This window comes from Aphanomyces astaci, assembly GCF_000520075.1.
Source record: "Aphanomyces astaci strain APO3 unplaced genomic scaffold supercont1.9, whole genome shotgun sequence".
NCBI lineage: Eukaryota > Oomycota > Saprolegniomycetes > Saprolegniales > Verrucalvaceae > Aphanomyces > Aphanomyces astaci.
In genome coordinates, this window is record NW_009798272.1 from 1,153,730 (window position 1) to 1,177,557 (window position 23,828).

The following is a 23,828-nucleotide window of genomic DNA, read 5'->3' on the forward strand; positions in this document are numbered from 1 at the left end:
TACTAGTAGTATACAATTTCATTTATTTGGCAATGTAAATAAGCATTTTCTATCACTACTGTCCAAAGGAAATGTATTGATGTTGAGAGGTATTCAATGCCAGAGTATGTATCTACTATTTGGTTTTAACTCGGTTCTAGTATCGATTCGAGTGAACCCTTTGTATTTTTGTTCAATCACGTTATGCTTCATATAAATGTTGAAAGGTAAAACTACTTTGGGGGCTCTTCTTGCCAGGGAGCAAGCGATCAACGAACGTCCTGGAGGCGCAAGATGCGGGCAGTACTGTAGTAACGAACGTTGGCACTTCTCATGCGAGTCGACACATGAAGAATATACTAAAGGGCTCTACTGAAATTAGTCTAAATAATGCTATAGGACATACGTGTGGATGGATCGTTGCAATCGTACAACGATGTGTGTGATGGGAAATGAACGGGGCTAGTCTACGACCTAAGTTGAGGCACTTGAATCAACTTGCGCTTCTTCATGTGCACTTCGGGGCTAATAAACCCGCCGTCAAACTCGTTGGTGACGGGAGTCGTCTGTGGTTGGCGCGCCAACAACGACGGAAGGGATGGCAACCGCGTCCGTGGTGGCGGCTGAGACACCTGTTGGGGATGCGGACCGGACAACGACGCCATCGCATGATGGTGGGTCATCGCCATCTTGTGCTGTTCCAACGATGCGAACACGCACGTCGCGGCGTACCCAACACACCCGCGGAGGTCTTCGCAAGCTAAATGGTTGCACAGCGGCTCGGTACTCGACTGCAGCGCGGGCTGAGTCCAAGGCAAGATCTGATTGAGTGGCAAGCACGCAAACTGGCGATCGCCGAGGCAGCATACGATCTGGTGCCCGTCTTGGTACTGGTCCACCACGTACAGCGGTAGCTGTGGCAACGGATAATGCATCGGGTACGCGATGGCAGGCCACCACGACATTTGAGGAGTGCGCACCCAGCACATTTGCGGTGCGGCAGCGTTTCCGCTGGCGGCGGCGGCACGGCATTCCAAGTGCGTCTTAACGCCGCTGCAGCGAGGAACGCGGCAAAGCACGCGGCATCGTTCGGCGTGGCTGAGCAGGATGCGGTACGCTTTCAAGCAGTCGGTGCAGCTGGGTTCGGCGTTAGGATGCACGGACGTGTGGTGAAGAATCCTGCGCATCTCGGCGCAACCGCCGACGTGGCACATTTGCCCGCGCTCGGACGCGGCGCACTCGGAGCTGTGCTTGACGAGCTCGTCAACCATATCTGCATTCAGGTTCGCATTCTGGTTCACATGCGGCGGAAACTGGCTCAGGTTGTACACAAGCTTCAACGTGTTTGGGTATTGTTCCTGGTGCTGGCTGTTCCATTCGACGCCGAGCATCATCGCGTACTCTTCGTCGCTGAGTCCTGCATCCTTTGGCTTGCGAAAGGTCAAACGCGACCATGCCTTCCGGATCGTCTCCATCACACTCGAGTCCATGACCCCCTGTCGTGGTCGATTGGCGTTGCAGGCTGTGCAGTGACCGTTCTTCTGCACGTAGTACCAATCCGAGCTGCAGCCAGGTGTGGCGCATCGCGGCTGGTGGCCACTGCTGCCGTACATGGCTTGGTGTTGTTTTTCTAGAAACGCGCGGCGCGACGCGGCCCGCTGCCCTAGAAGGCGAAGCACACGCACCATTTTCAGCACAACAAACACCCGTCGCCACATGCTTCTGGCATTGAAGGGCGGTCTGATAGAGAGCGCTGTGCTGTTAGTTCGCGACCATGCCTTGAAGAACGTCATCGAGTATGGATTCCAGAGCGAGAAGCGGCGGCTGCGGCGGCGACTCCAATGGTGGTGGTACGGTTGTTCGGATCAAGAAGTGATTCAAGGATTGGCCATCACACGTGGTTCAGCAAGTTCAAGGAGTTGGTTCAACAAAGCCAAGCTGGCGCACGTCCCAGCTGGTGGCCCTCAAATGGAAAAGCGCACCGGATTCAACACCGAAATGAAGCCATTGGATTGGCTTAAATTCATCCCAGGCGAATTCACGATACAGTACACAAGTCTGGTCGGTGCGGGTTTTGACTATTTATAAGGTTGAAAATTAACAGTGTGGGTTTTGCTTGTAGTTTAAATTATGCTAGAATGCGTATAAAATTGGCGTTTTGTACCTTGAACGTGTGCAGAGATTGGAATTGGGTTAAAAGCGATGCAGATGAGTGCATTACGGTACAGACTGCGGTACACTGTGGTACACACTGTATTGAGAAGTGAGTGGCGTGCACCATTCTGGCATTTGCGAAAGTTTGAGCGGAGATTTTGGGTGCGACGATGATTCAGAAAGGAAGGAACGACGAAGTGGAGTGTTTCGACGGATTTATATGATGGAAAGATATGAGTTTCATCATGATGGCATAGCTTGAATCTCAGTTGACACCTGAGGATTCGAATAGAACGCATCAACCTGGATAGGCGTACAAAGTTACAGTACTTAGTAGAACCAGAGGCCTAATTGCACTGGTCATGTGGATCTCACTTAACCTGTAAGCTACAGTAGCGGTACACCATTATATTTGGCCCGTGACATATCTAAGATGCGGCACGCACGTACAGTACAGTACATAATTGCCTTCACAATCTGCGATCCATAGATTACAGTGGACAATCTTGGCGCGTGTTAATACAGTAATAAAGCGGCCAAATCGATCCGTACCAGCCAGTACTGCAGAGCGGAGTCACGACTCCAAAGCAATCCGTGTTCTCTCTGATGCCCACCGTGTGGCGCCTCCCGTCCTCTGGACTTGAGTTTGATTGGTTAAAATCCGATAGTATTTCTCGTGGCCTTTCTGGTAATGGTGCGTTTAATTCTGCACCGTTTGTTGAAGGCGGTGCGTGTCCTAGCTGCCAAGAACAATCGATGTTGATCTTGATATTTGTATGTCGAATTAGTTGAACTGCGCCAGGTGGCCTTCTACTTTCTCGACGGAAGTGGGATATGCTGTGATCGGATTGGTGGACAATCAGGACAGAAAATTGGTTCAGCCAATCAGCGGTGATCAAGACTTTGACGCAGCGTCAAGGTCCCATACTCGCATTTTATTTGAGACATTTGAGAGGTCAAACTGTCCATTTTACAAGTAGGAACTTGCTGGGCTCACTGTGCAACTCCTCTCCTTGTTCGGTAAAAAGGTCTGTACCAGAAGGAAGCAAGGCAATTGCGCACTCGCATTGGTACTGCTCGAATTATTTGTCGAGTCCACAGCTCTCATGTTTTGCCGACGTGCCATGATATATTGTACCAGTACAGTTTGTACATAACGTTAGTGTTGATATAATCATGGCACGTCGGCTACTACAGAACGTTACTCCAAGTACAGTATGTACGAGAGTTTTCTGTCACACTTGACGTGAACCGAAACATAACCACAACAAGACTCTGGAGAATATATGTATCAAATCACCACTTTAAAAGTCGGTGTGTTGCTTTCGATACGACTTTGAGCGGCTGGTTGGGGAAAAGTGCTGCCGGTGCATAGGACTACAAACTACACTGTACAATGCGGTGCACTGAAAACTCTAGAAAGCGGAAGGTAGGCCTCCAACGACGCACAAGAATTCATTGTCAATCTGAGCTTTACTGCTGAGCTGCACATTCCTTCATATTGCACATACAAATGAACATGTCGACTTTTGATCGTTTTTCTAAGCTACTTCGAAGTAAAATCCTATTGTCGGCGTTTGATTGGCTACAATCATGCGATCACACACATCGTTCACGTCAATGGCAATCAATAATGAGGAGCACATGACTGACGCGACGACGGCAGCGCGATGATGGTGTCAGAGGACGAGGTCGCAATGAGGCGGCAAGTGCCGGTACTCAACATTGCCCAAGACCCCTTTGGCGTGAGCGCAGACTCGATTCCCGACGACAGCGAAAACAACCACGAGCAGGCGTTGGCCGTCACTAGCTCAGTCCTAATACAAAGGTGGTGCACCCCTACACACAGTGTATGTGTTGGTAGCCATCTGTGCGGTTGCAGGGGCTGCCGTGGGCATCAGGATCACCCGCAAACTCGGCCCACTCGTCCCAGGTACTTCCATCTAACGTCGTTGACATGCTTTCCAAGATGTTTTGGTCTAGCTACCCAGTCAATCGTCGTGCGACTCTTTGCGCTGGGGTCTTGGAGTGTCGCCCCATCATTCGCCGACAAAAAGGATGGCCTGTATCGGTACCGCGACGACGTCGATCGAAGGGCCCAGGCACGCGTGGCGTCGGCCATAGGCGATCACTGCCACTCAAGGGCCCGTTCCTCCGCAGCTCATCGTCAGCCAAGGGTACTAACCACTACCTACAGCTGTACCTACCTACCTACATATGGCCTGCTCATCTTGACATGATGTATGCGAATAGGAACAACTTCAACTGGTTCGGGTTGCTTCCATCTTCCACTGCAGCGTCCGTGGCCACTCGCGCGACAGACACGTTTACCTCTGGGTACAACCAGTCGGCCCTTTGGTCTATTCCGTGGGCGGCTATTATGGGAGAGCACGACGTCGGCGGCGGCAACTTCCTCTGCGGAGTTTCAGAAGCGACGTTACAGGTATATGGGAACACTTCTGAACTGGTCGCCGGCTATCCTCTTAATATGGACATCATCAACAGTCGACATTTTCCATCGCGGCAGCAGCACCACCTAAAGGGAAGCATCACAACATGTCTACCAACCCAAGGCAAAACAAAATTCAAGGTGGACTTTGCCAGACTCGTACTACAAGCAACGGATAGTCTCGTCGAACGGCCACGTGTCCATCGATGTCTTCCACGTGAATGTGCTCGTGCATACTGCCGTGCCCATTTGCTGCTGGTGCATCGGGTATGTCCCCCCAACGGCCGCGGCCACCGCCGCTTGCCGATCGATCCAACCGAAAGATGACTATTGCGCCGGGGGAAACTACGCCTTATACCAAACATGTCGGCAGCAACTCGAGGCGGTGGCCGACACGTCGTTTGCGCACTTCCAACGCGACGTGATGGCGTCTATGGCCACGTACAAGGTACCATATATATATATATATTATTGATTTGGTACGAATATCAGGACCCAGTTCTCGACTGGCTATAGGTATTATTTGGTCTTTTTACTTCGTGCTTTCTGGGGATGATGGGGAAACCCAACAATGAAATTTCGCGACGAGATTTGTGATCGGTTTACAAATCTTGCAAAATTGGGATATATGTATTGTGGTTTCGGTACAGATTTCCAGACCCCGTCGAATCGAATGATCTCGCCGCCGAATCGAATCACGAATCGACGCTATTGGCTAATATCCAATATTTTGAGTGGATTTGATTGGCTGTTACAGAAAGGACAAGTATATTCAACCAATCACACACTCCAGAGTGATTCAATATTGATTCGACAAACCGCGTGAATTTTGCAAGTTTATACCGAATTCATATTTGTTTATAGATATACACATATATTAATATATGTATTACAATCTTTTCTCTCTTTTTGACGCAATCATGCGTTGTAGGTTGTCAATAGACACGTGTCGCCTTGGGAGATGGGGACCACAGACCGATCAAAATGGATGGACGCGGTGGCAAAGTGCACTTGTGGCTCTCCATGCACACGTCCCCGGCGTGATCCATGTCAAGTCGACGTCGTCCACAAGATTGCTCAAAGACCGAAACAATCGTCACGTCCATCATATCACACTGTGACGAAAACGACGACGACGAGGCTCAAGACGAGATGACGGAGGCTAGTAGTACTAGGTCGGGGTTTACCACGCACTTTATTGCCAAAGGAATCGGCGGAGGGACCCCCATGAGTGTTCACTCGGGCATCGAAACGTGGGCACTGGACGAGCGCAAGTATGGCTTTTTGGACATTCGCGTCACGGCCACCAATATGCGCGTCCAGCTGCGCACGGCGGGAGGAACTGATGAATTGGGTGGACATAGCCAGGGATAGTAGTGGTATCTATGACTCGTACATGCCATAAACCGAGACGAGTAAACAAAAGAGTGTGTGTATTTGCTTTCGAGTGAAATTTCGTGTTGTGGTGTTGGAATTTAAATCGATTTGATTGGCTACTTCAGATGAGCTCAAAATTATTAGCCAATCAAAAACTACTCAATGAAATTCAACCAATCAGATCGATTGTGGATCGGTTTGGTTGAATTTCATTGAGAGGTTTTGATTGGCTAATCATTTTGAGTTCCACTGAGGTAGCCAGCCAGCCAATCAAATCGTTTTAAATTCCAACGTGAAATCACAACACGAAGTTTGTATCAAATCGACGATATGATTTTGCTCTCTTATCCTTGTTGAAGTGACCACCCGGGGGTGCTCTGGATGTGCTTGACTTTTAGCCGAACGTCCGGAAAGCATGCAAAGGCGGCGGACGGGGCCGTTGTGCCAGCAAGGCTAATGCATGCCGTGTACTCGTCGACGGCGGAAAACGTCTGGGTCACCCCGCCGTGGGTTAACGTCGCCACGAGCTCGACGGGACATGCCGACAGAGGCGTGTCGCGGCTGCAGCCCCAGAACGGCACCCAGCCCACTTGCATGCCTTCGTGAAGGTTGAGTCCGTCCAGAAGGAGGTGAATCGACTCGTTCGCGTAGGCAAACACGGGGTCGATGGATGTGATGTGGATGGACTGGGGCGACGGGTCAGAGAAGAAGGACCGCGCGGACGTATGATGGGCCCACTGAAGGCCATGATGCACGACAAACAGAACGCCGACAACAACTTGCACCCGCCGACGGTGGAAGCTCGCCAGGAGGCCAAAACCAACGACGGCGCCGGCGAGTTGACCCAGTGGCAGCTGACAGCTTGGAAGGGAAAAGCACTGGACTCCGTGCATGACCACACAGTCGCGCAAGGGGGTCCACACGGCGGACGCACATGAAGGAACGTCCAAAGGCACTTTGAACAGAAACCCTCGCAGGAAGGATGGTGTGTTGCAACTTCCCGCGAAGATCAAGCACGTGAGAAGGACGAACGTGATCCAGTTCAAGCACACGATGGCCATATACGACACGAGTGAGGGCGTGGATAGAGGGTATGTCAAGTGCGACCACCGGTGATACAGCACCGGCACGACGAGGCAGGGCCCAATGGACGACCAAAGTACATGAGACACGAAACCAGGACTGGAAGATGCGACTGACTTTCGACCACCTCCGCGGCGTGGGTTGTAGTCTGCGTCATCGTCTTGATCTTCATCCGATTCACCGTCGTCTGAGGTGCTGCTGTCGTCGTCGTCGTCTCCCCATGCCATCACATCCTGTGTGGCGTCGATCTTGTCGTCGAGGTGGTTGATATACTCGTCCAGTTCGGTATCGCTAACGACCTTATCCTTCGGCAAGTATCCCTGCAGCTCCATGAGCTGCTTCCGGCTTCTCGTGAGGACGCCTGGCCTCCCGACGTTGTTGGTGCTGCGCCGTCGCATGTGTATTCAAACGTCGAATGACCTGTTTGCGTTCCATTATCCGGCGTTTTTGAACTGTCAAATAAATAGTGCGAAAATCCGGATAAACCACGATTGAAATCCCGATTTTAAATTGATTTAAAACATTTGATCCGATATGTATGTATTGGCACAATGCAGTGTCCCTCTTTCACAGTCAACGGGGAACTCGACGCCACGGCTAAACATGAGCCGCTGACACTCTTGTTGTTGTAAAGAACACCACAAGACTATACCAGGTGTTGTCAGAATTGACGTGTTGACATCGAGCAATCCCACGATTGAGATCGTTTTGAGCCGTATCGGCCAATCCAGCATCGTAGTGAGGACCGTGACAGCGAAACTCGGGCAACACTCATGCCGTAGATATTGAATGATAGCACTGTGAATTTTGTGGACCACATGGGTAGAGATACTTCTAGATACCCCGCTTACGCGGAGCATACAACGATACTAATCACTCGCGCTAGAAGTGAGGCTACAATGGTGTCACTCGGCCCGAGGAAGCCTTGCTTCGGACGCGTCGAGCGCTTGATTGCCTGCATGCCTTCCATTATAAACTCCAGATGGCCAAGGCACGTGATTGGATGCCATTCAGCCAATCAAACGCCAATAATCCCGCGCAATTTCATGAAATGCCGGATAAACATGCCGTTTGGCCTATTTTGGCTCGGGTATTATCCGGAACTTGTTTCCATTTAAAACAAAATGGCCACTTCCCATACAAACAGCAAGCTTGTGGTAAAATAATATGATTGCAGCATTTCCCGCCTGAGTTCGGGCAGTATACAAACACTCATATAAAACGACCGCTTGAGTTGCAGGTCGACCCAAGGATCAATTTCCGTCCAAAGCCTCCGAAACTCGCGCGGCGGCGGTCGATCCAAGGGATGGCTCAGGAAACCGAGCGCGATGAACCCAACGTTCACATGGTGCCTACAAGCGCTGGAACTTTGCATGGGAGTGACGAGGGACGAGAAGACGTCGACTTTCTTGACTTCCGCGCCATGTTTGCATCGCCAGCGAGGATAGCGGCCGAGGCGGCCGTCGGATCAACCATATTCAACAACGAACTCGAACAATCTCCTGCTCACCCACAATCAAGAGCTGATAGTGGCAAGTTGTTCTCGCCGTTGCGAGTTATTTATTCCCCGTCCAAGTTCTTTCGGAGCCCCGTCGTCGGAAAGGACTCGGAGTCGTCGTACGCGTTGACGACACCTGTGATGCTAAAAAAGTCTAAACAACAGCAGGGACGCACCACGACTCAAATCCCGCCTTTGTCCGCCGAGAAAGCAGGTCCGCTCACGAGTCCGTTCTCGGGATGGAAGGTCGAACATGGCGAGAAGTACCGGTTCATGCTGTCCCCGATGCCCGTCGTCGCGACCACGCCCGTTGCCTCCAACGACGACGACAACCGAAGCTTCCTCACGTTTGCGCAGTCGTTGCCTGCGATCACAGATCTCAACAACCTGGACTCGTCGCCGTCCGTGACAGTGTCCCCGCTCACGCCGGAGCCGCCTCTGGCCAAACTGTACGACCTTTTCTCTTTCCATTGATCTATCTATATACCTTGCTCATCTGTTGCAGCGAACCTGGTAGTTGTTACGGCAAGGACAGGACCCCCGACACAGACACAGAGTGCCCAGCTCGGGTCGTGACCCAGCGCCTCGAGTTCACCGACTCGCCGACATCAGCGTACTTTGAGCCCCTAGCGTCGTTTCCAAACATCCAAGCGTCGACGAGCGATGCTCCTGGTCGAGACCATCGGACGTCGGACGTCGTCGGGCGCAAGTCCGTGACGCTGCAATTCGCCCATCCCAGTGTGATGGGCGGCCAGGCCACAAGCCTCAAATCCATCAACGATTCCATGTAATAACCTCGTCGTTATCTGTGGTTCCCATCAGTTATTCATTGGGATTCCATGAATGTGTGTATAACTGTGTAACGTTAGGCGAAAAGGCAAGGCCAAAGTGAACAAAAACGCCAAGGCTTTTAAAGCCCTTCGGTTGGTAGAGGACACCCCGCCGACTTCTTTGACTGCGGCACCACCTTCGTCGAAACGCCAGCTTGACGAGTCCAAGGCAATCCTCCACAGTCTGCTTTCTACATCGTCGTCTACTAGCTTCATCGCCCCGTCCATCTCGGACGAAGGCGTGCGGAAAAAAGCGCGTGTCCAACTGCCGCCACCGCTGCCGCCACCGCCACCACCTATGCCGACGACAACGCCCGCCTTGAGTCAGAACGACAGCAGCAATAGCAGCAGCCGATCCGGCAATCATAGTACTAGTAGCAGAAATACTACTACCAACGTCGTCATCCCAAGGAGCGGCGGTGGGATGCCCGGGCAAGCGGCCGTCACCCCCAAGAAGCGAAACCCGTGCAACTGCAAAAAGTCACAGTGCCTCAAGTTGTACTGCGAATGCTTTGCGTCGGGTTCCGTTTGCGACGAAAACTGCAAGTGCGTGGGCTGCCACAACATTCCCAAGTTTGACATACAGAGAAAGGAAGCGATTGCGATCACATTGGAGCGCAACCCGAACGCGTTCAAGCCCAAGATCAACACGACGACCATGCCGTCCAACCACGACCGCCAGCCGCGTCATTCCCATCATACCCAGCATCATCATCAGCATCATGGCCACGATACAAGCGGCAGCAGCAGCACCCCCTTTGGCACCACTCTGGTCCAGACACACCACCACGGGTGTCACTGCAAAAAGTCGTTTTGCCGGAAAAAGTACTGCGAGTGCTTTCAAGCGGGCGTGCCATGTGGTGACAATTGCAAATGCATCGTACGTGTATATCTATCTATATATATATATAGATATGCATAGAGAGGCTTGTCGTATATATATATATATAGAGAGAGAGAGAGACTTGTCGTCGGGTGCCAGTAGATAGATTGTGATGCGTTGTGGGAACACTATACACTAGGATTGCAAAAACCAAGGCCATGCCAACCCCCCAGGACAAGAGTTGTTTGCGGCGACGGCCAACATCATCATGACCTCGTCGACGATCCGACCGCCGTCGCAGCCACAATACACACACGCCCATGTGACAGAGATATCCGACACAAAGCCACCATCGTTTGGCGACTTTCGGTCCACGATCCTGCGGCAGGTACTCATCGCTCGTACTGGGCTTACTGTGTATGATGAATATCCCGACAGGACAAGCTCAAAGGCGCGGCAGAGGCCCATGTCAAGCGGAAACTCGTCGTGTATCCGCTGTTTGGTCCGTCCAACCCGCCGCTGCAAAAGGACGTGGCCGTGCACATCTTGCAGCATCTGGACGGCCCCGATCTGTACAACGCGAGCATTGTCAACCGACTGTGGAATGGCATGACGATGAGCACCGACATTTGGGATTATTCCCAGCTGGATAAAGTCCCATAGAATCAATCGTCCAATGCGTCTGTCGTGTGGAATCAGCTAAGCTGGCTGCTAGCTTGTAGCTAGTGTACAGTATACCGAGCACTGCTGTACATGGCGACATGGTTTTCTGTCATACTAGCCCCAACATACTAGTAAGATTCTCATGCAGGAATAGTGTATATGTATGTATCCACATGGATCTACAAGTTGGCTGAAGTATTCGCCCTAACAGTATACAAGCTTAAGATATCGCTTCGTCTTGGTTTAAACGTCCATAATTCAGAGGGGCGAGAGTACCAGGTAGTGGCATCGTTGGAGGGGTTGATTTCGCAACCCAACCTTGGCCTGTAGAAGATGCCCCCTAGGAAGGGACTAACATATATTCTCGACAAGAGTTCTTTGTTTTACAGCAGTTTGTGAATACAATAATATATTCAAAAAGGACCAGGTCTACTACCTGTAAGAATAAATTAACTTATTCGCTGGACGCCAAGGACAAAAATATGTAATTCTTGAGATGTGCCTCAAGAAATAAATAATTCATTCTGCGCAGACTCGATACTATAAATAGTACGTATTCATCGATATTCAGGGGTTATTGTTGAATTATTCACTGTGTTGTGGTTGGAAATCGTAATTAGGTCACCAAACCAGTTCGTCACATATTTCAAAAGTGCATGAATGTTTCAGTGAAAGCCTCTTGTATATCCAATATGCTTTAGCTACTGACGACTTGCTCTGGTATTTCTGAAAAAATTGAGTGATTTCCCAATGAGCCTGCAGTTCAGTAATAACCAAGTCATTTCCAAAATGACGCGATAACTGAGTAGATCGGAAGCAAGGACACAGTTTCCATAATAAAATAAGTTCAGGTATATTTATACTTGTTGTTAGTATTGCATACAAAACTTCAAATGCTTTATTAAAAATCAATGTACTGTATTTTCAGCGGCGGCCACTCACCATGGGAGACAAGAATGTGCCCCGCGAAGTACGGCTGGCGCGGGCAGCTTCCGGCGCAAACCGCTCTGCACGGCGCTGTAGGTACCTTCGTTGGTTCGCGGCTGTCTTTGAGGTGTTCTCAGCTGCCATGCTCTTGTAGCGTGCCATGATAGCACGATAGTGGTCATTGTCCTCGAGGCGCAAGGGCATCAAAGTCGCGTGGAAGTTGGTAAGGGCAAACGTGAATCGCTGAATGTCATCATAGAGTTAGTTTCTCACTCCATACAAATGTCGCGTAGGTCACCTTCCAAAGCGAGCTCACCCAGTCGAATACGTTTTTGACAACGATACGGTCAGAAGAAACATCCTTAATCCTGTCGGTCTAACGTGCCACCCACAGGCTTCTTCTTCGGATGTATGGTATGCGCAGACACCGCAAGGCCGATGTAGCCCTTATGCACAAGGACCGCCCATGAGGTAGGAAGCTCTCGAAACAGTTTCCCGTTGTCGTTGATGGTGTCGTCGTAGTCGTCCTTCGCAAGTGCTTGATTGTGTTGGTCCAGGCGGCTTCGGACCATGGTGAGGTCAGACGCAGAACCTGGCTCATGAGGACTCATGTCAACAAGCAAACCCTTAGGTGAGAGGGAAGCTTCTGTCTTAAAGCCGTAGAGCTTATGTTTTCCACTGAATTAGTGCTTTTGTTCACTGAAGCGGCCGGAGGGACGATGAGCCGGCTGGAACTTGACGTCCGTCGCATGCAATGCGTAGGGCTAGCGAGTGAACACTTTGTCCTTCGAGCGCAGCGTCGTCATGCGGGGCAGAGACACGAAACAGTCGTACAGGAGCTTCGAGCACACGCCGACCACATTCACGATGAGTTTCTCCAGCGTTGGTGCCTTCAGGGCGAAGTCCACAGCGTGTTTTTCCCAGGTATGGTAGTGTTTCATTACCGTTAAAGTAACAAAGAACGGGCGTCTTTGGCACTTGTTGCGGACTTCCGACCGCGACCGTCATTCCAACGTGATGTCATAGCAGATTCAGCATTCCCCCAGATGTCCTCGAATTTCTCCGGTGTAAAATTTGTTAACACACGGAATCCTTCAGCGCCAGTGTCAAGAAGGGTCTTGTCCATGATGGGGTTGTTGGTTTCGTGGATCTCGTCCTCTTCCAGGACGGCATCGCCGTATTCGTTCAGGCTTTGCTGGAGGTAGAGGTTGCCCGAGGCAGTCTGGTCCTGGATTAGCTCGAACATCGACGACACGTTGATGCGCATGGTACACAGGCGATGAAAGAGTGATGAATTATGAGTTATGAGTAAACGAGTGGTTAGAAGGAATTCTTGAAGATAACTGGTTGAGCTATCGTTGTGAATGGCGCGCATCATTTCCAGCCAACGAGAAATTGAGTGCAAGGGCGATGGAATATACCTCTATATTTTCATAGTTTATCAGTAACTTCATATTTGACAAGTAGATGAGTGAATTACGAGTTTTTTATCACTGTTGTAGTTGTCAATCTTTCAGCCAAAGAGTCTGTGAATAATTTTATCGTATATATATCGTCAGTTGAGGCACAAAATGCGATGTATCTCGATGTGATTCCAATATATTGCACTATTTGAGCAAAAACTGTATAATTGTTCCAGAGGCCTGTTACTGTAGGAGTTACAGTACACGTGGCTGCATCCACTGGGACAAAACAGGGCAATAGTGAGTTCAGGACAGATGATATTGGGACAAACGGGATAAACTGCATCCACTTATTGCATCCAAGCGCATCCAACTGCATCCAGATGCAATTATACATGTGGGACATCGGGGTCGAGTGGTTTCTCGGGGGGGGATTAAAAAACAACGGCTAAAGTGCATTTAAGGTATGACTATCACATTCGGGAGCATCGGGGTTACGTGGGTTACCAGGTTTTTTTTTTAGCTCGCACTCGTCTCAATGATTTTTGGATGCGTTTGGATGCAGCGTGGGAAGTACACTTTTTGGGATTCTCAAAAAAACAATGCAAGTTGCACTACCTTAATTATTTTATCTAATCAATGAACGTTATGGGGGTGATTGGACATAAATACACTGAGGCTGACATAGTGCAGTACTCGGAGTAGTTGACAATGCCCACAAGGCACACATGATTCGATGGGTATCATTTTGCGATAAACGAGTTGGTGGTGATATCAGAACTTACTAGGTATACAGGATTATTAACATGGTTGGAAAACCCACTTAGCATCCCTTGTGCATGTATGTACTTCTCTGTACCAACCACTGCCCATAGGATTGGTGGAAGTTCGCACTCCAGCTTGTCCAACGCCTTTCCATTACTAGTAAGCACCTTCTTCATAAAGACGTCGTGCCTTTCAAAATGCACGCCGCGGTCGTGACCACGCTGTATAACACTACTGTACTAAGACAAGGCGGTTGATCTAGCTGTAGCGACTACAAATAAACACGTAGCATCGAAAATTAGTGAATTGGTTGTTCCTCTTAGCATAGTCATCCCCCAACGCTTCCTTGCACACCGATGGGATCCCCACATCAAATGGTACAATCCACATTTCGTAATCCGTTTTCACATTACTAGTACTTACCGTAGGAGTGAAATGAAATGAAATTACGCGGTACTAGTAACGTTATTTATAAGCTCTCTATCGCCCAAGCCCGCACATGTGCTGCAACGCGGTAGTCTAGCCGACGGATCTTGTTACTGTACTTAGAAGTGGATTTGATGGCGTGGTGCTGACATGCGCAGCGCTTGTGACTACCAGCACTGCGCATGTCACCACCACGCCATCAAGTACCCTTCTAGCGTACAAAGTAGTGTGAAAACTTGGTGGCCGTGGGTGGTCAAGTTATAGGAGAACACAGAGTCGATGCGACATGGCAAGTGGTGATGAAGTACTCCATGTATGTACAATGGCATTATGTGGTGGTCGCGTGTGCAGCAATCGTAGTCACTGGGGTAGCAGGGTTTTTGGGTATTATTCTGGAGCGTAGGGGTGGGGTGCTCTTAGACTACCAGTCAGTACCACCACCAACCCACCACCCACGCTTCCAGAATAACGATAGTGGTCTTTGCCGGGGAACGGTAATTGTGACTGCTGCTGGGGATCCAAAAACCGTGACTGGGGTTCATTACTATGTCTACTCCTGATCTCGACAGTGGAGCTGTGCGGGGGTGGTTGGAGGGATAGCTATTGTTGTGCCATACTACGATAGTAGAAGTTGAGGTCACAGAAGTTGGGTTGGCAGGTTGGATAGGTGTGGGTTGGATGCGTTATTTGGCGAGTGTAACCGGTCCGGATAACATCCGGCACGGCATCCCATTGGTCAGTACCAATCCTGACCAGAGAAGACACTTGGCAATCCAAGTGTCTTAAATCACTGGCTCTGCGACCGCCACAGCAGCACCATTCATTTGACATGAATTGCATGACTGGCGCGCAGCCGCGCGCCAAGGAAACCAGCTCAGAGATAGCTAGTACTCTAAGGTAACAATATACCTTGTTCTACACACCTTCCTCTGTGCACCTCATTACACCTGGTAGGCACTCCAGTTCGTCCAACGACCTTCCCCTCCGCCGCGCAATGTCCTCTGCCCAATTTTCCGAGACCCACCTTGTCACGATCCGACACATGTGTTCCGTTCTCGGGGAACAAGAAGTCTGGAGCCTGATCTACGCAGTGGCGCCTCCTGCGCAGCTCCACGTGGTTAACAGCTTTTCTCGCCATGGCGAGAATGCTCGGAAAGACATTGCGGCGGAAGCGCAATCGCTTGCTTCCGAGCGCGATGCCACGCTACAAGAAGTTGCCGACCTCAACGCTCGAGGTCGTGCTCTGGAGGATACCCTCCGTCACACGATTGCCCGTATGTCCCGTATGTCCTCGCAGACGATTCGAAGCCGAAGCAACGCGCCGTAAAGCTCGAAGTCCCCAAGTATGGAGGACTTGCCTCCCACCAACTGCTTCGTTGGATCAAGCAAGTTAGTCGTGTCGCGGATTTTGAACATCGACAACTATGAGATCTGCGTGTCTTTCGCCATGTCGCATCTTACTGGTCGTGTGGTTGATTGGGCCTGGGGCCTAACTTGCGAAGATGGCTTCGCGTTTGCCACTTTCGATGATTTCATCGAACAATTGAAGGCAGCGTTCCTGCCACTGAACAGCGACTTCCGGTATCGCGCGGAGTACCTATCTGCCATGCAAGGCAAACGCTCTATTCGTTAGTACGACCACGATCTGCGCTTTCTTGCGTACTGTGTCACCCAGAAGTCTTCGCTCTCCGAAAAGATTAAGGCGACAATTTTTATGAATGGCCTCAACGACTAAGGATATGTCCGAAAAAGCTGCGCGCATGCAGCTTTTTCGGACATATCCTTCGACATTCGAAGATGCCGTCAGCACCGCGCTGGCCGAAGATTTTCGGTTCTCCAATCGCGCACCACGACCAAGACCCGCGACCCACATGACATGGAGATCTCTGCTATGACCTCACTCACCACCAACCGTCGTTGCTTCAACTGCAACCGACCGGGACACTTCTCCCGCGAGAGTCGGCAACCACGCCGTGCGCCGACATCCGCTCGTGGTACTGCCTCATGTCCTACACACTTAGCGCATCCCGTTGTCGATCGCGCACGCGGCGGTGGCGAGTTTCCTTAGTAGGTGCGAGGCGTCCTACTGAGGCTAAAGAGGGATTGCCGTTTGATTGTGGTGGCATAAGAGGATCAGCAAGCCCTGCCTCGGACATAGTAATTCTGTGTCGAATCGGAAGACAACCTTCCCGTATGTTGTACTTCCCTTCTCGTATCTCTGGGTACGACCGTTTGTTACGCGTCCTCATCGACAGCGGTGCGTCGTAAAATTATGCCCAATGCGCATGGACTCAGCTGAATCGTTCCATCAACGATGGCGCCACCGCGCGCACATCACCGCACTCTGTCGTGCGTGTAAAGGTGGCTGATGGCAAGGTTGTCACCTCACCGAAGGTCCTTATCGACCTTCCCACGTCGGTGGGAGATTTTGTCTCGATCAAGCAATTCTACGTCATCGACCTAAATGACCGCTGGGATTTAATCCTTGGCATGCGAAGGTTGGAGAAACATAAACCCTGGATCGATTTGCGATCCAAGACCATTCACAAGATCACACCCGTCCACCCTTCTACCGACCTAGGCGTGATGAGCAATGAACTCACTCATTTGCCTGGTCACCTTGGCTTTCCGCCACGTTTGGCGTTGCCGCTACGTGTGGCGATGATATCGGAGCCGCCATCGTTGGCGATGCCGCCACGCTTGGCGATGATTTGAGCCACATACGGTTTGCCAGGTTGGTGTTAGAAGATAAAGAAATTATACTGTACGAAATGCGAGAAAAGAATTCGCACTAATCAGTGTCTTACCATTGACTGCAGCGTCCCACAAGCATCGACAACCATGATACCATTTCTTAGGGGTAGCTCGTACACGGAAGGCTGGACTTCAGTATGTCTCATGGCCCTTAACCGTCATCAACCTGTGCCCCGCCTTGCTCTCTTTGCCATCCTTAGCGGCGTAGTCTCAACGAGGACAGCCGCCAGCCTAGGCAAAGGGAAGCTAAAAGCACCCGCCATGTCCAGCACATCGCCTTCGAACCCAGACTCTTTTTGGCACCTTGGAAAATTGAAGAATAAATCAAAACGTCAATAAAAAATCTCTCTCACGAAATTAACACAAACTGCTGGGGTTTTTGGTGAAACAGAAATGTCCAGCTTTCCTTGGAAAGGAGTGGAACTTTCTCGATATATATATTTTGAAATATTTTCCTAAATACTGGCAATATATATATATATATATATTGCCAGTATTTAGGAATATATATATATATTGCCAGGTGGAAGGTTCTAGATGACGTGCACCATATACCCAAAAGTTATGGGTTATGGGTGTAGTTCGTGACGCCATGCACCCGGTATTTAGGAACTAAATACGGCAATTCCTTAACATTGTTTAGTAGCGTGCATTTCCTAAGATTAAGCCAGCAAATTTCCCACCACCTTTCGATACACAATGATAGACTCTTTGCTTGCGCAGGATTGGCTATAGTTTGTATTGGCCTTTTACCTAAAATTTGGACTTTCGTGCTGAATCGCCAAATCTACTGAATATCGCCTTCAAAAGTGTCCTGAATGGTTTCCTGCAATCTGATTGGCTAAATCATTCTTCTGCCCAGTCGATTCATTCTCCATGTCGCTCCAGTTTAGAATAAACACAACAATACAGGCTGCGACGCGACGGAATTTAAGGGGACACATGGTACTTCAAATTTCCAGGATATCGGAAAATGATTGGCCGCAAAAGCACATTACCAACAAGATATTCCCCACAGGATTTTCAGGGAAATTGTATTGGAAAATTCGTGTGTATTCTTGGTACAAAATCACTCTATTGAATGGGTTGATTCATCGACGATAAAGATAAGCGTTTGACGCGATAGCGCAGTGGTAAAGCACATTGTGTGTCTTGAGTGAGCCCTGGGCTTGAGTCGGGGGCTCGTCGACTTTTTTCCAGAAAATTAGGTATTGTCCGTACTCCTTCCAAAAGCAAACACATTCATCCGGCGTAATATGCGCCCATGCATTTATGGCACGATGAATCATACAAGGCGCTTTTGTTGCGCCGGTACTGTAATAAGGTCTACATCACTATCAGTGCCTTCAATCAACCGTTGCTCCAGCCACAAGTCCGATTTTTCACTCTCCTGTTCACGATGCGTAAGTATAAATGTTGATCAGGATATTTTTTTATACAAGCTGCAAAAACCGGGAATCCTGAATGATGATGAGTGTACAGTAATGTAAAGTTGAGTTCCGAAACCTCTCTATTACGAGGGGAGGGAAAATAGCTCAGTGGTAGAGCATCGGTTTCTTAACTCAAAGGTCGTGCGTGGGTTCGATCCCCGGCTTCCCCGGATTGTTTCCGCAAGGATTTATCCGTCCCTCTTCTGGGGAATACGGATAACAAGGGCTGTGTACGCAGAACTTTGAAGAAGCTCGGTCGAAGCACGAGGTATGAAGCGTTGAGCGAGGTAAAAACCGAAGTTTACACACCGCCCGTGGCCGAGCAAGCGGGTTACAATTGGCGAAGCGGTTCCACAACATGTGGTTCTAGTATCGGCCCTCGCGGAGGAATGTCTTAACAGTAAACAAACTGTCAATTAACCTGTCTATTACGAATAAACATACGTTTTGTACAGTATTTCTTCACGCTGTCAGTATTAATAATACTTACCCTACGAATACTACGTAGTATTAATAGTATCCAGGAAAACGTTCAGAAAATCTGGATATCGTTCAGCCGAGACTGAGAACCGTACAAGCAAATTTGAGATAATTCTACTTTGTAGGCAGAACTGGCTCTATTGTGCGTAGTTGTAGGCAAGTTTATATTAGTGCTATTATCGCATATGGTACGTCGAAGTACTACAGTAGTACTGCCGGTAGTACTACAGTACGTAGTCGTATCATATTTTATCAGATGTGGCAACCAAGCATCATTACAGCATTTGCGATATTTGAGTGAAGGCGGGGGTAGTGTACCTATGCCAATTTAACGTTAACCTTGTGGTTGTGTGTCTGTCTTGTACAATTGTTCGAATGTTTGGATGCATAAAGTTCCAAGTATCAGCACCCACAAACTTGGTCACCTCCTTTTGCGTCCGTTATTAGTCGAGTGGCGTCATAAATGTCCTTCCTTGTTGTTTCCAGCTGCCCCCTGTATTTCGTAGTGTAGTTAATGTGAGATTTCCCACCGCACCCTCGCAACAATTAGCAGCTTCACTTAAGGAGTGAAACCAGCGCACCCCACACTAGTGCAATCTACAGTACTACTAGTAGTGCTGGTAGCTCAGTTGGATATGGGACAATGAAATTTAGGGGGGCACTAGTATGAACTAAGTTGACTCATCGCTTAAGGACCTTAGGTACACCAACAAGGGAATCGATCACTCATGCAGTAATTCACCAGCTGTGACAACAATTTACATCACACACGCATCAACCAATACTAGTTCTATCAGTAGTACAGTAATAAAGCCGTGGGTACCAGCCCCACCCCACGAAGAGCTAGCTAGCTACGCGTAGTTGTCCCAACGATTGATATTGGCATTTGTGTCGACACCTCCCACAGGAGAGTGTGCACGGCTATTCACAGTCACATGTAATTGGATTTGTGAATGCAATGGTGAGGCATTTGCATGTTGACTTGTTTGCGAGGCAAACATTTATCGAATATCTACTGTACTACCAATTCAAGGAATGCATGTCAATTGCGTCAATGGGTTAGCCAAAAGAAGGGCTAACCCGTCGACACGACTGATTTTCCACTACCATTTCAACGCATGCCTCATCATCATGATTTGGCCAAAGCAAAATTAACTAGCTTATCTACCGGTAGCTTCTGGTAGAATGCCTAACGTTAGCTTACTATACTGTAGTTCGTGCTTCCGTTGAAATTACTACTTCGACGTAGTAAGGAGCGTGCGTCTACAGTACTTTACAAAACAATCAGATCACATATCCACTCGCAGAGGAAGCTGCTTGGCACATACACACTGTTCTGGCCACGAATCAGATAGCGCAGGCTGTGCAACAGTACGAACTGGCTCTGCTTTGCCTACAAAGACGCACAATAGAGCCAGTTTTGCCTACAAAGTAGAATTATCTCAACAAATTTTCTTCCCGTAATACCCTGTAACCCCAGGGCTTCGTCCTACCCCCGCGCGTGCACATGCTTCTAAATCCCCAGGGTAAAAAGCATCACCAGTGGTTAGGTATCGCTATAACCACTGAGATACGATTAACCCCTAGTAAGTTGAGGTGGTCAAAGTATCAAAACCTATGCCTCATCTAACTAGAGTTTATTAGATTGAACGGTTCTCAGTCTTGGCTGAACGGGATCCAGATTTATTGACAGTGACAATAAGTCCTAACAGACTCCGGCTTTGTATGCCATCGCCGCATATACATACTCCATAGATATGTACATACCAGTATTTTGAAAATTGGTCCCCCATCGAAGGCTGATGATATTGTCAATATCGTGTGCAAGATGTGCTTTAGATAGCTTTAGTACAGTGGACGAAGGAATTTAAGCCACACTTTGAATCGAAGTAGAATATAAACGTTGAAGTCTGATTGGCCATCTTCGTTTTTTTGATAAATCAAACCAACTAGTTTGAAATAGTAGTGCAGGATTCTGATTGTATCTATACAGTACAGCAATATTGAGACGAACTTCGGTGTGGCTTAAATTCACCTCGTTCACTCTACAGTACTAGTAGTCTGATTAGGATGTCGACGGGTTCAACACACAAATGCGCTGGAGTATTCCAAGGTACAGTGCCCGATAGTGGTCATATAGGTACCCTCGATTTCAGAGTTTCTACTTACGGAATGACCATGCGTCCAACCCAACTCAGACATCACGAGTCACTTGGCCCCCTAGCCCTGATACCAGTGGGTGATGTTGTTCTAATCGCCGAACCTTTTGCTCACACATTGAGCTCGACCTATACGTATACTCAAGGCCTACTCAAAGCAAGTACGGAACAGGAGGCGGAGGGTTCAGACTTTGGATACATGGAGTAAATCATCCAAACCCGAAATCAGATGATCACATGCTGGGAAATGTCACTCGTATTCAAAATAACAGACTGTCTGTCTAACAATGCGTATCTATTTTGTTTCCTTATCGGTTCACGACAACCTTGACACACTTCAATTTGCAAACAACTGCATCATGGTGAAGCTTACTTTTATCGCGGCATTTGCCGCTCTCGCCACGGCCAAAATCGCCCCCAGTGTCCACCGCCACTTGGAATCCAATGAGCACGTGGACGTTGTGATTGAATTCAAAGGAGGCAACCAGCGCGCCCTGGAAACCGCCCGTCTTAAGCGGTCTAGCTTTAAGGATCGCGGCTCCAGCATCGCCCATGTGCGCTCCCTCTTGGAGAGCAACATGAAGACGTCCCAGCGCGCGGCGGTGGAACTGCTGTCGTTGCAGCCCAAATCCTTCACGACCCGCGTAGAGAGCTTCTACATCAACGGCAACATGCACGTGTACGGCGCCAACCGCCTCGTGTTGGACGAACTCGCCAAGTTGGACAACGTGGCTCACATTCGACAACCTGTCACGGCGCAACTCAGTCCCGTCAGCTTCGACGACGACGACACTGATGTGGGGATTCCTCAAGGATGGGCTGACAACAACTCAACCTCCACGCGCGCCGCAAACGAATGGGGTGTCAACCTCATCAGTGCCCCTGCGGTGTGGGCTAATGGCAACCGTGGCGAAGGTGTGGTGGTGGGAATTCTGGACACTGGCGCCATCCACACCCACGACGTCTTGAAGGGCAACTGGCGATCCACCTACGGCTGGTTCGACCCCACCGACAAGACCCCCACACCCATCGACCGTAGCGGCCATGGCACCCACGTCGCAGGTTCAGCTGTTGGCCAAAACGGCATCGGCGTAGCTCCAGGTGCCACGTGGATAGCTTGCCGCGGGTGCACCACCACCGCGTATTGCTCTGAAGCGGCGCTGATTGGATGTGCGCAATGGATGTTGTGCCCGACGGATGTGACCGGCAAAAACCCCAAGTGCGAGTTGGCGCCTGACGTCATCAACAACAGCTGGGGTGGCAAGTTTAACTCCAACTGGTACCAAGCCGCCGTGAACGCGTGGCGCGCTGCTGACATCATCCCCGTGTTTTGCAACGGCAACTCTGGTCCTCAATGCTCAACAACGTGGACTCCAGCTAATTACCAGAATGTCATTGGAGTGGGTAACCTGGGGTTCGACGACAAGCTGTCGCCTTCAAGCAGTCGCGGGCCAACCGCAGACGGTCGAATCAAGCCCGATGTGTCGGCTCCTGGGACGCGAGTTCGTTCGGCATGGCACACTGGCAATTCGGCCTACCAAACCATCTCGGGCACATCCATGGCGTCTCCTCATGTCACTGGTGCCATTGCCCTCTACTTGAATGCGAACAAGGGCGCCAAGTACGATCAAGTGTACAGAGCGTTCACGACCACTGTCGACACTGCCACATTGACTCCAAAAAACGAGAACTGTGGGGGGGTGTCGGATTCCAAGTACCCCAACAACAACTACGGGTTTGGACGCATCAACGTCGCTAGCGCAATTGGAGGTGGAATCAACCCCCCATCCTCCAGCACCTCTGCCCCATCGCCGTCGAAGCCCAGCACGTCAGATCCGTCGACCCCCGCCACCAGTACCCGCCGTCCGTTCCCTTCTTTTCCTATGACGTCGTCCCCATCGCCGTCGAAGCCCAGCACGTCAGATCCGTCGACCCCTGCCACCACTACCAGCCATCCGTTCCCTACTTCGCCTGTGACGCCTTCCCCACCATCCGTGTGCAATGACTGCACTGGTTGCTATTCTCGTCTGATCAATTTATGTTTACCGGAGTTCGGTCAAGCTGAATGTACCGCGTTCACGGACTTTCAAGGGACCTGGTGCGGAAAACAGTAAACTCATCTAGACGTGATTGCTACGATCACGGATAAGTAGAGTCCACCTGTGCATAATAGACGATTGCGTTTAATTAAAAATGCGTGCAACTCATTTTGTCATGCATACAGCTACAACATCAGGGGTAGATTAAATGCATCTACTTTACACGCATGATGGTCTGGATGAAACCCCGCGATTGGGCCAGTATAAATTTGAAAGTCTGCACATAAACCCAAGTTGTCGTGAAGCGTGCCTTCGCACATGTAGATTTTGTCCATTTTGCAGCAACTACGAGACAATTCCAGTCGATTCGACCGCACCAACGACAGCTGGCCATGGTGCTGGCATCCCTCCAGGACAATCAAATCGAAGCAGAACTGATAATACAACTAACTCCGATTGCTACGACCACCGTGTCGCCCCCGGTAGAGTCTATCGTGGTCACTCTTCCAGTGAACTAAAATAGGTTGCTGCTGTTTCTGAGTCATAGCTACTATAACACACAAAACGTTGCCTGGAGGGTGCGGGAAAA

The 23,828-nt window shown here is 49.8% G+C and overlaps 8 protein-coding genes and 1 pseudogene across 13 annotated transcripts; 5 read left to right on the forward strand and 4 right to left on the reverse strand.

The window, feature by feature from the left end:
- Positions 1 to 170: 170 nt before the first annotated feature.
- H257_05185 (hypothetical protein) lies at positions 171 to 1,932 on the reverse strand. The gene has a single exon (XM_009829971.1). It carries the CDS (start codon positions 1,770 to 1,772, stop codon positions 447 to 449), a length of 1,326 nt encoding a protein of 441 aa, XP_009828273.1. The 5' UTR covers positions 1,773 to 1,932; the 3' UTR covers positions 171 to 446.
- Positions 1,933 to 3,717: 1,785 nt separating this feature from the next.
- On the forward strand, positions 3,718 to 6,024 carry H257_05186 (hypothetical protein). Of its 4 annotated transcripts, XM_009829972.1 has the most exons (5): positions 3,718 to 4,066; positions 4,117 to 4,310; positions 4,387 to 4,576; positions 4,639 to 5,030; positions 5,514 to 6,024. In XM_009829972.1, the coding sequence occupies exons 1-4, from the start codon at positions 3,804 to 3,806 to the stop codon at positions 4,907 to 4,909; spliced, it is 918 nt and encodes a 305-aa protein (XP_009828274.1). In that variant the 5' UTR covers positions 3,718 to 3,803; the 3' UTR covers positions 4,910 to 5,030; positions 5,514 to 6,024. The 4 variants fall into 4 exon arrangements, with proteins under 4 accessions (XP_009828274.1, XP_009828276.1, XP_009828277.1 ...); XM_009829974.1 differs by having other exon boundaries at positions 4,117 to 4,576; XM_009829975.1 differs by having other exon boundaries at positions 4,387 to 5,030.
- A 246-nt stretch (positions 6,025 to 6,270) lies between these two features.
- H257_05187 (hypothetical protein) lies at positions 6,271 to 7,448 on the reverse strand. The gene has a single exon (XM_009829976.1). The coding sequence runs from the start codon at positions 7,438 to 7,440 to the stop codon at positions 6,304 to 6,306; it is 1,137 nt and encodes a 378-aa protein (XP_009828278.1). The 5' UTR covers positions 7,441 to 7,448; the 3' UTR covers positions 6,271 to 6,303.
- An 809-nt stretch (positions 7,449 to 8,257) lies between these two features.
- H257_05188 lies at positions 8,258 to 10,951 on the forward strand. 2 transcript variants are annotated; one of them, XM_009829977.1, is made up of 5 exons: positions 8,258 to 8,989; positions 9,046 to 9,327; positions 9,410 to 10,250; positions 10,393 to 10,581; positions 10,632 to 10,951. In XM_009829977.1, exons 1-5 carry the CDS (start codon positions 8,349 to 8,351, stop codon positions 10,854 to 10,856), a joined length of 2,178 nt encoding a protein of 725 aa, XP_009828279.1. In that variant the 5' UTR covers positions 8,258 to 8,348; the 3' UTR covers positions 10,857 to 10,951. The 2 variants fall into 2 exon arrangements, with proteins under 2 accessions (XP_009828279.1, XP_009828280.1); XM_009829978.1 differs by having other exon boundaries at positions 9,058 to 9,327.
- An 829-nt stretch (positions 10,952 to 11,780) lies between these two features.
- On the reverse strand, positions 11,781 to 12,394 carry H257_05189 (hypothetical protein; the record flags this gene model as incomplete). The annotated part of the gene is made up of 2 exons (XM_009829979.1): positions 11,781 to 12,026; positions 12,176 to 12,394. 2 exons carry the CDS (start codon positions 12,392 to 12,394, stop codon positions 11,781 to 11,783), a joined length of 465 nt encoding a protein of 154 aa, XP_009828281.1.
- An 85-nt stretch (positions 12,395 to 12,479) lies between these two features.
- H257_05190 (hypothetical protein) lies at positions 12,480 to 13,050 on the reverse strand (the record flags this gene model as incomplete). Its single annotated transcript, XM_009829980.1, has 2 exons — positions 12,480 to 12,673; positions 12,747 to 13,050. 2 exons carry the CDS (start codon positions 13,048 to 13,050, stop codon positions 12,480 to 12,482), a joined length of 498 nt encoding a protein of 165 aa, XP_009828282.1.
- A 2,156-nt stretch (positions 13,051 to 15,206) lies between these two features.
- On the forward strand, positions 15,207 to 16,445 carry H257_05191 (hypothetical protein; the record flags this gene model as incomplete). The annotated part of the gene is made up of 4 exons (XM_009829981.1): positions 15,207 to 15,274; positions 15,332 to 15,700; positions 15,764 to 15,958; positions 16,202 to 16,445. 4 exons carry the CDS (start codon positions 15,207 to 15,209, stop codon positions 16,443 to 16,445), a joined length of 876 nt encoding a protein of 291 aa, XP_009828283.1.
- A 2,210-nt stretch (positions 16,446 to 18,655) lies between these two features.
- H257_05192 lies at positions 18,656 to 18,731 on the forward strand (annotated as a pseudogene). The gene has a single exon. The product of its transcript is annotated as a tRNA-OTHER (tRNA).
- Positions 18,732 to 21,559: 2,828 nt separating this feature from the next.
- Positions 21,560 to 23,314, forward strand: H257_05193 (hypothetical protein; the record flags this gene model as incomplete). The annotated part of the gene is made up of 1 exon (XM_009829982.1): positions 21,560 to 23,314. The coding sequence occupies one exon, from the start codon at positions 21,560 to 21,562 to the stop codon at positions 23,312 to 23,314; it is 1,755 nt and encodes a 584-aa protein (XP_009828284.1).
- Positions 23,315 to 23,828: the final 514 nt, after the last annotated feature.